This window comes from Opisthocomus hoazin, chromosome 1, assembly GCF_030867145.1.
Source record: "Opisthocomus hoazin isolate bOpiHoa1 chromosome 1, bOpiHoa1.hap1, whole genome shotgun sequence".
In the NCBI taxonomy this organism is placed as follows: Eukaryota; Metazoa; Chordata; class Aves; order Opisthocomiformes; family Opisthocomidae; genus Opisthocomus; species Opisthocomus hoazin.
This window is the reverse complement of record NC_134414.1, coordinates 90,411,426-90,426,855: the sequence shown is the minus strand read 5'-3', so window position 1 is coordinate 90,426,855 and position 15,430 is coordinate 90,411,426. Positions and strand designations below refer to the sequence as shown.

At 41.0% G+C, this 15,430-nt stretch overlaps 1 protein-coding gene across 1 annotated transcript in view; it reads right to left on the bottom strand.

The window, feature by feature from the left end:
• REPS2 (RALBP1 associated Eps domain containing 2) overlaps positions 1–15,430 on the bottom strand; it is a 103,098-nt gene that overhangs the window by 44,004 nt on the left and 43,664 nt on the right. The window contains exons 6-11 of the mRNA XM_075428995.1: positions 14,478–14,616; positions 12,439–12,502; positions 10,623–10,765; positions 7,629–7,723; positions 3,095–3,164; positions 1,010–1,075 (exon numbers count right to left, since the gene is read on the bottom strand). Of these exons, the coding sequence (XP_075285110.1) occupies positions 1,010–1,075; positions 3,095–3,164; positions 7,629–7,723; positions 10,623–10,765; positions 12,439–12,502; positions 14,478–14,616 (577 nt within the window). The remainder of the gene's footprint in view (positions 1–1,009; positions 1,076–3,094; positions 3,165–7,628; positions 7,724–10,622; positions 10,766–12,438; positions 12,503–14,477; positions 14,617–15,430) is intronic.

Below are 15,430 nucleotides of genomic sequence, written 5' to 3'. Positions count from 1 at the left end.
GCAGCAATCATTCGAGAATAGGAGCTGAAGATAGGCAATCTGGCAGCTGCCAAGTATTTGGGAAAAAGCCAGGAAAAAAAAAAAAGTTGGGAAATGAGGCATGCAGCTGTTCAGCAGCCATGAATAAATCAAGCTATAAGACAAAATTGCTGTGACAGACATGTGGGGTCAGTTTTCTCAATCAAGGATATCTTCACAAGTGAAAACATTTATGCAAAGGAAGAGAAAGCAAGTCCAGATTTTAGCTTCACTGGAAGCAGGGAGGGCTTGCAAACACTCTTACCACTGTAGTTAAGTGATTAACAAAGAGGAAGGCAAGGGAGGTCTGATGAACAGAACTGAATGCATGGGAAGTTTCTGGAGCAACTAAGTAATTTTGACATAAGCTGTTCCACAAATAACATTTTCCAGTACGACAGGGACAAGGAGTGATGTTGGAGCTGGAGAGAGAAAAATCAGGGGTGGTTTCAATAAAGACACACCCCCCGAACCGAAAGTTTGCATCAGTGCAGTAACCACCTCAAGGTCTGTGTTTCCAAAAGTCTATCTACCTTTAAACTCCTTGACAGAAAACATGAAAGCTCAGTTTCCACAAAGGAACAGGCCATTTCAAAAAGGTTACTGAAACATTACAGTTATTCTATACTTCAGAAGAGGTTTTACCAAGAGGTACAATATTCATGCTCTTGCACCTTGTTTGTAGCACAGAAAAACTTCAGACTCCTTAAAAACTGCTACGTTAAAAAAACATATTCCACATGTGAAGAACACATACACTAACAATGCAGGAAAGAAAGCAAGAAAACCTTTTGACAATCTGAAGTAGTAATTAATATTTATTTCACAAGTAGTAGTCATTATGAGGTAAAAGCTAATTTTAATAGTAAAACAGTATGAGAGCAAAGGGATCTTAAAAAAATTAATAAAATTACACTAATTCAGGCTGTGACATAAAAATAATTGATCAAAATTCTAATGGAAGTCACACATGAAATTTTTTTCTTCTTACCTGTTTTCACAGTCAAGTGCTGAAATTCCTTTGGTATCGTTCTGAGAGCAGTGCTTACTTTAAGAGCTTAATAAAAAAAAAAAAGAGATAATTAGTTTAAGTGTGTGCAGGTAAAATGCACAGGTATCAGCTCTGGGAAAAGAGCATCTAAACAGGTATAAGTTAGAAGATCCAGTAATGCCAAACATACTTAAAAGTGGCCAAATCCCCTCAGAACACCAAGCGCTCAAAAAAGCAACAATTTCTAAGAGTGCAAAGCAATGAACAGAAAGTTTTATGCCCCAGTTTCCAGATAACCTCAAGTTTTGAGAATTTGGGGGTTTGAGTGCCTAAAACCAAGGTCGACTGCTGTTTCAGAGACGCAGCGCTCTCACAGAGACAGGAGCTGGTGACGCCTGGCAGAACTGGGACTCATCTCTCCCGAGGTACGAACCTGGGAAGCCAGGGCACGCGACAGACCAGCTGCTTCTGGGCAGTGAAGCCTCACCAGCCTGCCCCAGGGAATGGCACCGACAGAGAATCATAGAATCACAGAATCACAGAATGCGTTGGGCTGAAAGGGACCTTTAGAGGTCATCTACCCCAAACCCCCCTGCAGTGAGCAGGGACATCTTCAACTCAGACAGGGTGCTCAGAGCCCTGTCCAACCTGGCCTTGAATGTTTTCAGGGAGGGGGCCTCCACTACCTCTCTGGACAAACTGTTTCACATTTAACTATATTATAACCTGACAGAGTGGAGCTAATTTACTTGTATAGTTTTGAAAATGCAGGAAAATTTGCTTCTACAGTCCCGAACTACAGGTTCTTGACTTCTGGGGAGATCTCAGTCAGGAGAACAATCTGCTCTTGCATTTGTCGTAATAAAAACAAATGGCAGAACAAGAGCATTTGTTCTTTGGCTGAAAAGGTAGGAATCTGTGTCATAAATACAGCAAAACTTCAGCCCTGAAGGACCGAATGTACCAAAACAGCTTCCCATCTGGCTTAACATGTCAGCTACAAAAAGCAAAGCACAAGTTCTTCACCTAAATAGGGAAGAAAAAAATCATTCCCTTTGTAAAAAATAAATCTTACCTAGACATTTCAAAGCAATAACCTTCAAGATTCAAGTCCTGCTCTGGTTCTTTACGAATTTTACAGGAAAACAAACCTTGTCAACAAAAACATTAATTTCTTGGAACATGCTGACTTGTCAAAATGTTCTACAAATGTTTTACAAACACCTGTCAACTCTGACAACCTTTCTTTGAACAAGGGACACCAGGAATGTGCCAAACTGTCACACCTGCATGTGGAATGTGATTCAGGAATGTGGACTACCTGGTCTCCAGCTCCAATGCAACCTTAGCGTGTGGCCCGCTGGAAGGTCAAGATCTTTCTTTATTTTAATTAATGTGTAATCCACAGCTCTGAGAATCAATCTACAAAACACCCACAACTGTTTCATTTCCACAACTGAGGGACAGCAAGTGAGAACCTGAAAGGTTGGGGAAAAGGAATATAAAAGGGAATGAACGACTGTGTGATGATCCAGTGCCGGTTCTGGAAGCCCTAGAAGCTTCTGAGCGGAAAAAGATCACCTCAATTTCACATGGTTTGCTGCTGCTGGATATCAGCTTAAATAAATGAATCAAGTATTTTCAATCCAGTTTGTCCAAACCTTTTGTTTTGCAAGAAAATATAGGTTTTTTTTTTAAATGGGAATGAAAACTGGTTTTGAAATGTTCCTATTTCCTGAAAAAATGGAAATCCAAAATTTAGCACAATGTAGTCTTTACTCTTACAAAATTCCTGATAACAACAATTACAACTTTATTATAAGTGCAACATTAATTGCCTTAGGACTAGACGTATTTTAGAAGGTGCATTTCATATCATTCACACGATAGAACTAATTTTGAAGCAAACCCATCCACGTATTTCTCTTCAGCTCAGCTGCTGTCAATGAGTTGTCTCTTTAAATCCACAACAACACAAAGCCAGCTCAGAAATTAAACATACCATTGCTTCTGTCAGCAAATATACAGGATTAGTAAAAACACACATAATTTAACCCGTAATACAGAAGAAAGTTATTTGAATACCTTGTTTGTCATCTTTCTTTCCATCTTGTAACAGGGCAGAGTTATCAGGTACGTCTTCAGCTGATGTGTTCTTAAAGAAAGAAGATTTATTTATTATACTGATTGGTATCGCTCACACATTTCCACAGTCAAATACTTAAGAATACAGATCAACACAAATGAAGGTGATATTCTCTCTTGCACCATGATTTGCTTTGTCAGATAAAGAAGCATAGAGGACCTACAGAAAGACAATATAATTCTGCTTTTCAAGGTACAGCAGTTTCACACACAAAATCAGTTAGAGAAGCACTTCAACAGTGAATCACAAGGAGCTAAGGACTACATGCAAAGAGAGACTTCTCACAGAGCAATGTCATTCTGTGTTGTATTTTCTCTTTGGGTGTAACACCTGTGTTGGAGTTGAGGAAACCTCTTCCAGGCCCTTCACAGGAGTTGGTCTCCATCAGAACAGTCTCTCCAGCCAGAACTCCAGCCATAACGGCAGAGCCTGGTAGTTCTGCATTTAAAGTCTTGTGGCTGAGGTGGCTGATCCTTGAACTACTCTTTTCTTTCAACACGCAGTCACTGAGATGGGAAAAAACAGACTTCCGTATCATGTCTGTTGGAGGCCCATTCAGGCCTCCGATAGGAAAACGGGGAACTTCTCCCCAGTCTTATTCCTTAAATCTCATTTGTTTCAGCAGCCACTCATAGGCATTTGTGGGTTTTTTTGTAACTCCTGTTGTGTAGCTCACAAGAAGGAACCAGGAACAAATTCTACCTCCATCATTTGTAAGAACAAAGATACACTCTGCAACCAAAACAACAAAAAAGCAAGTGTCAGATACCCCAAGCATCTCTAAATACTAAGTGATACTGGTTTTTTCCCAGGAAGCATAGAATAGGTTGGACCTAAAAATGGCCTGAAATCCACTGGGCCTAAGAAAATGAATTCAAAAACACAGATGTAGATGTTTTAAAAAATCCACAAAAATCTCAAGTCAGTAATTCAAGAAGGCCAAGTCCACAGTAAAGGGCTACAAAGTTGCACATGGGACTCCCTAATGCTTCTGAGGAAGCAACACAGCAAAAACATGGCTTGAGGACTCTGAAAATGTATGAAGAAAACACATCCATAACCAGCCCTGAAACTCCAAAATAAAGAGTATCAGCCTAAAGACCTAATTCAGTGCATGCTTGAATTGATAGAACGACTCTCACAAGTTTCAATGAACTGTGAGCAGGACATTTCTGAGGGAGTTCAGAGCAACCCCAGCCAGTCATTTTAGGCATATAGTGCGAAATCACGTGTTTTATCTTTAAGCTTTTGGCAGTGAGAAAAGAACCAAAGGAAAAGAAAGAACCAAAGGTGGGAAAGAACCAAAGGAATGGAGCGGGTGAAAAAATAAAGACCAGCACCAGAATGAGAGACAAAAACTTGAGGAGGGAAAAAAAAAAGGGGGGGGGGGGGGGGGGGGGAGGAGACAAAATCTTCTTGGTTAACAAAAAGCAGGTCACCCTTGTCATTCTTCAGCATAACATTATCAGTCTCTGTGTGTTTTGTAAGTTTAAAAAAGCCTAGCATTTAGGTGACCTGTCTCCTGCCATTATTTTCCTTTGTATTGTATTGCAGTACTGTAGTTTAGCAGTCACAGTAAAAATGGTGTTCTGAAATCAAATTAAACAGCCTGAATGGATAATAGGTGGAAAGAGACAAAGACATGGAGATAATGCATAACCAATTGCACTGACAATATAATATTTTTAATGTTGTGATCAAGTATCTAAACTATATTTCTGCAAGTAGCCAAGCTACAAATTATATTGCAACAGTGAATTACTGCATTTCCCACAGAGGGAGACAAATGGGAGATGAATTACTGACCGTGCAAATGATAATCATTCAGTGTATCAATTCTGAATGTAAAAACACCAGTTTAACAACAACAACAACAACAACAACAACAATCAAGTCAAAATCATTCTGAAATCAGTTCTGAGAAGAGGTTTCATAGTCAACTATATAGCCCATTGTCTGAAACAAACCGAGAGCTATGCCCCGCATGTCTAGGACCCACAGTGAAGAAATGGAGCCAAGCCAGTCAAACAATTGTGATATAGTCGGGAAACACTATCTGTGCTTAGCCAGTAGGCAATCATGCCACGGAATCTTCTTTGTTTTCAACCTAGCCATAAACTCCCCTGATTTTTCAGAACATCCTGCTACCTTGCAGAACCTAGGAATGGAGCAGAAGATGCAGCTGTTCCCCCAAGAACATTATCTGACTACAAAGGCAGCACAGTAATCTGCAAGTTTCTGTCAGTTATGGTGAGAATGTCTCAGAAGAGTGCAGAGATAGGGCAGAGGAGGTCTGAAAGCTTAACTGTTGAAAATCAAATTTAAAATTAAACATAAAATGGGGGATTTGTTGCTTGTTTGTGTTTTTACATTTTGTTGTGTATACCCTCTATAGCTGTTTAATTTTTACTATAATATTCCTGTTATTATAATCTCCACTGGAGTAGAAAAATATAAAAAGCAAAAAACCTCATGCAATTTAATTCCTTAGGAAATCATCTCTTTCTAGATTTACCCTTACTCTGCACATACATTCAAGGATCACAAACAGGAAGAGCCCCAAAACCAGACATTTAATAAGATTATAAAACTGTACTGGTTCGGTTACTGAATGTCATTTTGTTTCTAAGAAACACAAGATGACTCTGAAAGCCAGATTTCTGAGCTTTCTGAAATATATAATAGAATGTTCTAATCTCACAGTCCTAAAGGTTGCACTACTAAAGAGCAAGCTTCCTCACAATCCGAACAGGGATGCAACAGCTTTTATGCGGAAGACAAATAATTCTCTCTAAAAACAAGTATCTTAAGCTGATGCAATAAATTAATACTCAGTTGACTCACTGCAGTCTGGAAATGGAGTTATGTAGATATGTACATACACATGCTGACATCAGCAAATTAGTTTTCAGTACAAATTGCCTTGAATTTTGCCTCTTGTGCTCGTTTGAATTGCAAACCAATATGCATATACGCTAATGAGGCACACTCCTAAGGGACTGTTGAGCTTTACCGCACAACAGCACAGTGAAGAAGCGCTAGTGCAGCACGGCCGGTGGTACAATCTCGCAGTCCCCTGCGAACCACCCTCCCAAAACTAAGGCCACACGCGAGGGACAAGGCTGTTCTGCTACAGAAAGGACCTGCCTACGCTGCCAACGTACCAGCAGCCTGCACTACCAGAACAGCAGCACTGCTTTCAAACCCTGGTACGACGGCTGTGCTCTGGCCGAGCTGCTGTACAGAGAGCCACACCACCCAGGGAGACCACATGTATTTTAGCAGTTCCAGGAGATAAACTGGATGCTCAGAGCCCTGGCTGCAGCACTGCCCGATGTGAACACTGCACTCCATAGCAGCTTTGAGGAGTCTGTTTGGTGGTACCACTGCCGAGCTGAATTTGATGAGTAAACAGCTGGATTCTGACCCAGGAACTCCTCAGAGCAAGGCACAGAGAGGAAATAACTGGGAAACAGCCTTGCTGAGCTGCCATGACATACCATTGCTTTTTAAGGTGGAAGCAGCATTAGAAGGGCCTGTTCTTGCAGTCAGTCTGAATTTTGATTCCCTACCCTAAATACTAAACCCTTAAATCCCACAGCAATTTGCAAGTTGCAACATCCAGGCACAACTCAGTGGCCATGGTTAGTTCAGCTTTACAGTATCTTTACAGTTTCAGGTTTTAATCTCAATGATAAGTTCTTCTCCTTCATTTAGTTTTGTGTGCAAGAGACTTTCATTACAAAGCTGCTATCTGTTGTGATATTGCTACAATGGATCTCCATTCTTCCCCCAAAACACTCTTCCCAGCTCCTTACAGTTACTACCTAGACCCTCAGATGGTGGTGCCTTAGACTGTGAAAAAGCTGGATATTAAAATCTGGTGTAGTTTCAGCCTCCAAAGAAAGAAAGTACAAGGAATCATGACAAGTCAAGACATTTTCCTTCAAACCATCAAAACTGGGGGAGCAAGTGTGGAAATGGAGCACTGTAAATGGAAGAAACACTCAAGAGCCACACGGCCAGGAGTGCCTGACCAGAACAAAGTCTGTGCCTGAAGCCTCACACTGTTGACCAAGTCAGACTGAGATGCTTCCCTCGAGCACAGCCCTCATGCCACCGTCGCTGCTGCAGTGTGGCCTCTGCTCTTCGTCGCCAGCTCCCAGCGCCCGAGGGCTGAACACAGCCCTGCCAGACACACACAGGCAAGGCGCGTTTCACCGCAGACTCCAGCACCACACAGGGCTGGAGTCCCTCGACTACTGTGGGAATGTCTTTTGAAAAGTCTGTCAGCCCCTTCCACACACTGAAGAAACTGCTGAGAGCAGGGTTTGAGACAGCTTACTGGGAAGCTTAGAGACCCCTAAAGTCCACTCAGACTCACACTTGTGCTGCTACGCACACCGCAGTCGTCGTGAAGCTGGCCTATTCCTCTGCACCCTGGAGGCAACTACCCCGCTTACGCCTTCTCACCTCTGTCCGACTGAAGTCCCGTGGCTGCTGACCGCCTGGCAACGACTCAGAGTAAGAATCAAACCGTGTGCAGTCACGCATGGGCTTCAAAGAAGCTGCAGGGGAAAGAAAAAGGAAGGGAGGGCGGGGGGGAGAAGAGACATGCCAAGTCTTTGGTTAATACACAATTCTTAAAAACATGTTCCAGCATCACTTTGCCCTTCATTTCTACATTATCAGAATTGATCTATAAGCCACGGATGACAAACATCATGAAGAAAACCAATCTTTCTTATATTTTGAATAAGGCAGGGTCATGAAAGGGATAGCGTGTATAATTTCTGTTGTAGAAATAATTGTGAAATCTGGGAGAAGTGATTCTTAGTAAACTTTACCTGCATTTTTCCTCCCCACAGTCCACTATCAACTTAGTTGGTCTTATAGTTTATACCTTGCTGTCTTAGGAATGTTAAAGGTATTTACCAAACCTTCAATTCAAATTTTTGACAATTTGAATACTGAAAAGTATAGTAGAACCTACATTATACACTAAAATTGAAGGCCAGCAAAAAACAAGGACACTAAACACAGTAGATTCTGCAGTATGTACCATCTTTAACTAAACAGCATTGAGAGAAGGGGGTAAAAAAAAAAAAAAAAGGAAAAAAAAAACAACTCTACTTTCTCACAGGAATATTCACAAGAACCTCATTTCTATTCCACAAGCTCAGGTCCTTATGCTAGTATCACTCTGGGATTAGTTCCTCTGAGATAAACCCGTTTTAACAGCTGGAAAACAGCTTTTCTTAAAGATCAATATATTGAAGGGCAGAACAACCAATTCTCACATCAAATTTCTAGTTTCTGGCTCGCATCTAGTTTGTCTGAATAAACTAAGCTCTTGCAAACCTGCCTTTATTTATAATACAGTGGGTTAAATACAGGACAAATAGCTTTACAGATTCTGTAAATTAGTTTTAATAAAAACTTTCAGAAAAGAAGGTGGTGGGACAAATTATCAACGGAGCTGTGCCAGGATAGCATTTGGACCTGCGCTTGTAGGTTACAGAACAAGCCATAAAACTAGCAAGATTAATTCAATCTTAAATGTTTTGTCTTATGCTGCAAGTTACTTTATTGGAAGCTTTAACACTCTTCTCAGATGCAAATATTTCACTTGAACCAAATTCTGCCTCATTCTGAAATTAATACAACAATCTAATGAAACAGAGTTTCCAGTAATCTTCATTGGGTTCCTAACAAGACAAAAAAAAAAAAAAAAAAACAAACCCCAATCCCTGCCCCCCTCCCAAAAAAAAAAAAAAAAAAAAAAAAAAAAAAATCTAAGTTTCACAGAAATCAAATTACAAAAACATGAAACATAAAAAGTTTCTTTCGAAAATGTCTTTTGACATTTTAGGTAAGTGTATGAGGTATTTGCTTACTTTTCAATGCTTTCATTTCAGAAGCCAATACAGCCAGGGCTCTACGCCTTCTTGTGATTCATGGTGCTATAGCGTGTTGAGATGTTCTGCTTTTTATTAATGCAGGTCTTTCAAAAGAGATTTCTGAATCCTGACTAGGTAGCAGAATGAACACGAGACATTTTCAGACCCTCAAGCTAACCAGAACTAGCATATTAGCTGAGGTATTTATAGTGCCCACCATAATTAGTCCTTTCACCTCTTCCCCTACATCAGCTTGAAATGCTTGGTTGCATGCAACACCGTAAAACAGTAACCATCTAAGAAAACAGTAAAGACATCAGTGCTGAAAGGGACAAATTAAGGAAAAAGAGGACTCCCAGGGAACAACCACAGCTCACCATGCTCCTCCTCCCACTGACCTAATGATTCTCTACTACTAGAGACACTTCTCTCCATTGCAGCTTTACCCAAATAGGCTTTATGTGAAGACACACCAACAAGAACCTGCATGAAGGAGCTTACAGGCTAATTTATCATGAGAACAGGTGTGAGAGCAGCGAACGAAGTGGTGGTCCTGGAGGGAAAAGGGTAGTTGTAATTCTGACAAGGGAATGCAATCAGGGAGACTAAAAGTGATGAAGAGTTGGAAGTCCAGGTTTTACAGGAGCTTCTCCCTTTGGAAATGGAGATAGTGGATTATAAGGAACATGACTCAAACAAATTACTTCACAGATCCGATACAGGGCGAACATTTAATTTTCCTAACTGGAGCTTGATTTGCTCTTTTCCTGTCTTTTAATACATTCAGTGTCATCAAATTTAATGGAGATTTTATTAGGTCTTAAATATTATCCCTTAGCACTTTAATTATCATCTGTAGTTAATCCTCCTTGCCCTAGAAAGTCACGCGCATTTTTTAGATGGAACGGTATATATTTCAATGCTCATAATTAAGAGCGACATAACTGAAGAGAACAAATGAAAGGGCAGGTCTCTCACTGCACATTGTCACTGAGGTATGTTATATTGTAGATTAATTCATCCTTGTGCTACACAAACTGTTGTAATCCCCCCGTCATTACTGCAAATTACTTACAGAAGAATCTGTGGATTACATAAGATGAATTACAAAAAAAAAATTCAACCTTTGATACCACCAGTAACTGCATCTAACAAAATATATCAGCATACTAAGTTCTACAGCAGTCCAGTAACTTTTTCCACTCATCTTCAAGAGACAGACACTTGAGGGAAAAATCGTCAAAAGAGTTAAAATCCTCGTAAATCCTGTTAGGTTACCTCTGCTGAAGGTAATCACCTGCCACTGTAGCTATAATGACACCTCAAGCGCACTGGACCAAAGAGGCAGGTAACTGCTATGCTCTGCATCGCTCTTTTGTACTTTTATAATTCCTTCTTCAATCGCCTGGTAAGCACAATAAAAAATGCAGGCGTGAAAAAGCAACTGAAGAGCCACTATGCAGTGTAGCAGCCCGTCCTACCTGCGGGTGGGAACTGAGACCCGTCCCATACGCCCGCTGGGTCCCCAAGCTGGCGACGGGAAGACAACCGGCCGCAGGGACATTACCTGCTTGGAGGTACTCGGGCAGCAGCGTCTCCGGCAGCGTCTCTGGCAGCTGGTAGCCATTCTTCCTCGCAACCACGAGGTGGAAAGCGGCACAAAACTCCGGGAGCGTCAGCGCCCCGTCGCAATCCACGTCGCTCAGCTCCCTGCGAGTACAACACATTTGCCAAGCCGTTACCTCAGGGACATGCACGTGTGCAATCACGGGGGAGACAAACGCAGCTCGGGGACGGGATCTTTTGATACAAGGCAAGCATCTCTGCCATTTACACTTGATCCTAACTTGCACATTCGTCACGGCGAAGATGAAGCAACCTGATTTTCTAATACTGATTTGTCACCTTTTTCTTTTTTAAGAAAGTACATTTTTTGTTATACATCATACCATACAACACGATGGTATGCATATATTGTAACATGAAACATATATGCTGTAACTCCAAGGGTGAAATTAACTTTCCAGTAGTTGGAAGCACTTCTCGGCAATCCATGCAGGATCTTAAACCAGTTCAAGCAGAAAAAGTTAAAGATGGACTTCAGCAAGGGTTACTTAGGACCATGGACCAGCTTCAAGAAAAGAGCTAAATTAACGCTCTTGACAAGTTTAAATGTTATTAACTTCTCACCAGAGTGGTTCTCTCTAATTCTAGGATCCTTCTCAAACACTAAAACTGGACTTCAGAAACTCAGTAATTCAATTTTGTCACTAAACTCTTCACAAGAACTGCGTAAATTTTATTACTAAAACAAATAAACCTGTAACTTCCTACTCTTTGAAAGTAATGAGCATTTTTCAAGCTGTTGAGGTTATGGTGACAAAGACTAAAACATCCCATGTGTTTAACACAGCAACACAACCTCGTAACTCACATGAACACAAAATTCTAATTATCCACTAGAAAGGAACATTTTTCTCGAAATTTTTCACAGAGAACAACTTGTGTCAACAATATAAATAAAATGTGTTTTGTTAACATACTGGGTTAATCTATTCTTCTCAAGTAGTCTTAAATTTAAATTCCAATATTCACTTCCCCCAACACTGTGTTTCTTCTGTTATTTTTTTTTTCTTTTTTTTATTTTCACAACTGACAATCCGCTTTGAAAAGATTCCAGACATGTTCTTTGACCCTGACAGATGTTTAGGCTCTTGCAAGCTTTTCTCATCATCTCACTTGATAAAAGCATATACAAAAGTAAAATCCTCTATCAGCATTTCTGATCAACATTTAAAACTGTTTGTTCTTCCTATCTGAGATGCAAGGATGACACTGAATTACAAAGCACCATGTCATTTATGAAAGTATAATAGAATCCTTGCCAAATTTCATCACGTAGAGTTCAATCTACAAACACTTCTAAATAAGCTGATTAAAAAGTAAGTGTACAGGTTCATTAGAAAAGCACTGTTGAATTATGTAGTGGTACTTACTAAAAATTAGGTATTTATTAGGCCTCCTCTGACAAAACACAGCCAGAAACATAAAACCAACACCACATCTAAAACATTCCAGAGGTGCTTCATGAAAAATGACAGTTCGTTGAGCTAATGATGCTGCTTACAATATCCTTAAGAACAGCTCTCAGTTATATCGCTGTTCAAACCTTCCCAGCCCTGCTGAGTAGGCAAACATCTCTCCAGAAAACAAGCGTGTCAGAAAGATCAGTGAGCACCCTGCTGCTTGGCCTGAAAGTGATTCTGGAGATAAGAGCAATAATTATAATTTAAGACACTTTTCAAAACTTAACCGGAACTCTTGAATTAAGCGTCTTTTAAAAAAACAGAATATACATTCCCAACACTATTACAAGTACTTACCAGATGTGAGAAAGCTCTGGGATGGGCAGCTTTGATTTGGTGAAGAAATTCTTTGCCACAGAACCTGTTGGGAAACCGTGCCTTACCAACCACCAGAAATTAATTCTCCAATTATTTACCTTTGGCCAGGGCTGCCACACCAAAAGCAGCTGGCTACTTTACGTCCGAAAGATGCTCAGATTAACTGGATGCTAATATAGCTGTTAGGCCATTTGTCTCTTGCTTAATAAGTGACAGAGAAAGCCAGACAGAGCTGTTGACCTCATTTCCCCATTCCCTCCATATGGGAAAAATAAATAAAAGAAAATACGCTTTAGTGCTAGCGATTCTAACCAGCATAATTAGTATGTCACAAATGATGAAATAACAGACACAAACGGCTCTGCTCCACCCAGAAGCCATGCGTGTGGCAGTACAGTGCTCTAGCATCTGCACTGCTCTCCCAAGATGCTGCTTCAACCATGACTTTTCCTTGCAGTGACTCAAATTTTACGGAAAGAAAGAAAAAAAGATAAGAAAAAAACAACCCAGGAGACTCAGATAGCACACAGCTATTGTCCTGTTGCAGGCATCCTCACTCATCGTGTCACAACAGCCCTTCTCATTCTTCTAGCTAATAAATCCACTATTTCACCATCCCATACACAGATTGCAGGGGTAGCACAAGATCCCTGTACCCTGGAAGCTCTTCCTGGATATACACTTACAAAATGTAATGCAACGCAACGCAGAGACTTCTAAGGTCTATACCACTCTTCCCAACGCACATTCAGGTCAGGTCACCTGCTGAAGGGCTTAAGAAAAGCTGTAACTGGGGCAGGTCAAAGACTCACCTACTGCAGTGTGTCATCTCCAACACTGGATGCCGAGAGAGGACTACGTGACCATAACAAAGCCACGTGATAATAATATAGCTCCAGAGTATTCCCCAACCTCTGACCCCAGGGGTAGCACTCAAATATTCAATAACTTCAGACAGATTTTTCAATCACACATTTCTCTAATAACTTCTTAAACCTGGACAAATCCGTAGCATCTGTATCACTCTGCAGCAAGGATTTCTACAGCTTAATTATTTTAGGATGTTGCGGAAGCTCAAATTTATCATTTACAAACAGTAATTTTTGATGTGCAAGGGCTGAGAATCTTGCTCAACACAAAGGAAAATGCACAGCTACCTGAGAGGCTGTACATGCATGTATCCACAGTTACAGACATATACGTAAGTCTGAGGAAACGTGTTTTTGAACAACCGTTTTTCTCTGTCAAGCAAATTATACGAAGGAGGCCTAACTGAGGCAAAGAACTGCTGAAGTACTAATTTCTGTCAGCAGCATGTGATTTATTTAAATTTTTGGCTGGATGTGAGCCTCCTGAATCCCAGTAATACAGAAAGGCTCAGTAAAAACACCTCCACTTAAAACCTGTAACTTTTTCCTTGCCAGAGCAACTGTCTGTACCCACAGTGAGTCCTCAGACGAGCAGCCTCATCCTCCTATTCAGGATGGAAATGCAATCTCAATACGCTGTTAACAACACTTCCACCATGCATGTGCTCCCCAGGATTTGCTTTTAGATCACCTAAAGCTCAAAATCTCATTCCCCAGAGCCATGAACACTCAGGCTTGACCACACAGGACGGTTAACTGCGTGCTTCACTTTCAACACGTGGATACTGCCACTTTTCCGCTGGGAAAGCAAGCATAACCCTAAGGGGTTTTTCAGCTCAGTATACGCTGCATGTGTGATCCACAAATACAGCAGATCAAATACAGAGATCTCATTTTAACTTTTACTGAATTGCAAGACTTCTCCCTTAGATGTTATTATTTTCCTAAAATCAGGATATTTTGGAAAAAACGTAACACCCACAGTACTGGTTTGCTCTTTTAGGTATCTCCCTTTAAAAAGAAAATGCAATTAATTCTTTCTCACAATTCTTTTTTCTCTCTGGAGTGGGTTTAATTTATCTACTTAACACTTCACACCTCTCAGCCTGGTCCCTCTACTCAACACGCACGCTGCTAGGCAAAAATTACCTGAAATAAAGGAGTTCAGGTCAGGCTGCAGGGACCTGAACTGGTTGATGTAGTAGTCTCGCTGCTCCTCCGTTATCCTCCAAGGGTCATCTGAGTAGTGGGCACTGCTGTCCTGCTGCTCCCGCTCCACTGAAAAAGACTGAAGGGAGGGACTCTGGCACCGGCCACAGGCACGGGGCCAGAGGGGCCAAGCAGGGCACAGCAAACCTCATGAAACCAGATTCATTCTCTCCTATTAGCAGGCACATGGCTCAAAAAGATGACAAGCAGAAATGGCCACGCCAATTACCGCCCCACTACTGATCTGTTAAAGCTGAAACTAATATCATGTATCTTCACCCAGGCAATTAAAGGAAGTTTTACATGACTGAAGCGAAAAGAAAAAGGAAATCTTACTAATGCTGACCACAGAAAGGAATGTCCATGTCATACTTTATTGCCTCTGGACTCATTTTGGGGGTTCATTTTGGCTGCCACACATTACAATCCTCAACTGCACACTGTACACCTGAAATGGATGGAACCAGTAAAGGACCTAAAGCTGTATTTACGCAGCACAGTGCATGAAAAATTTAGCTCTGCTAAGAAACTATGTATTCAGTCTAGGAGCATTGCTGTAACCACAAGCTATATCACTTCGGGACCCTCCGCTCACACAGGCAACTCGGCACCCATTACACCAAGTGAGCCAGGGAGACATGCAAACCCGTAGAGACCTCCTTGGCCTTCTGTCACTTCTCATGGTTTAGGTAAAAATTCTCCTTCAGGAAAAAGAATATTCTGGATGAGGAGGACATTTTATCCAGTTATGTCTTTGTTTTCTGATTGACTTGTTTAAGGGAGGTCTGTATGTTTGGTAGGTTGGGTGGTGGTGTTCAGAAGAGGGTTGCTGGTACAATTAGTGTCTTCATTAAACTGGAATGACTTAGTATTTCAGGTGCTTTAGGCTTGGA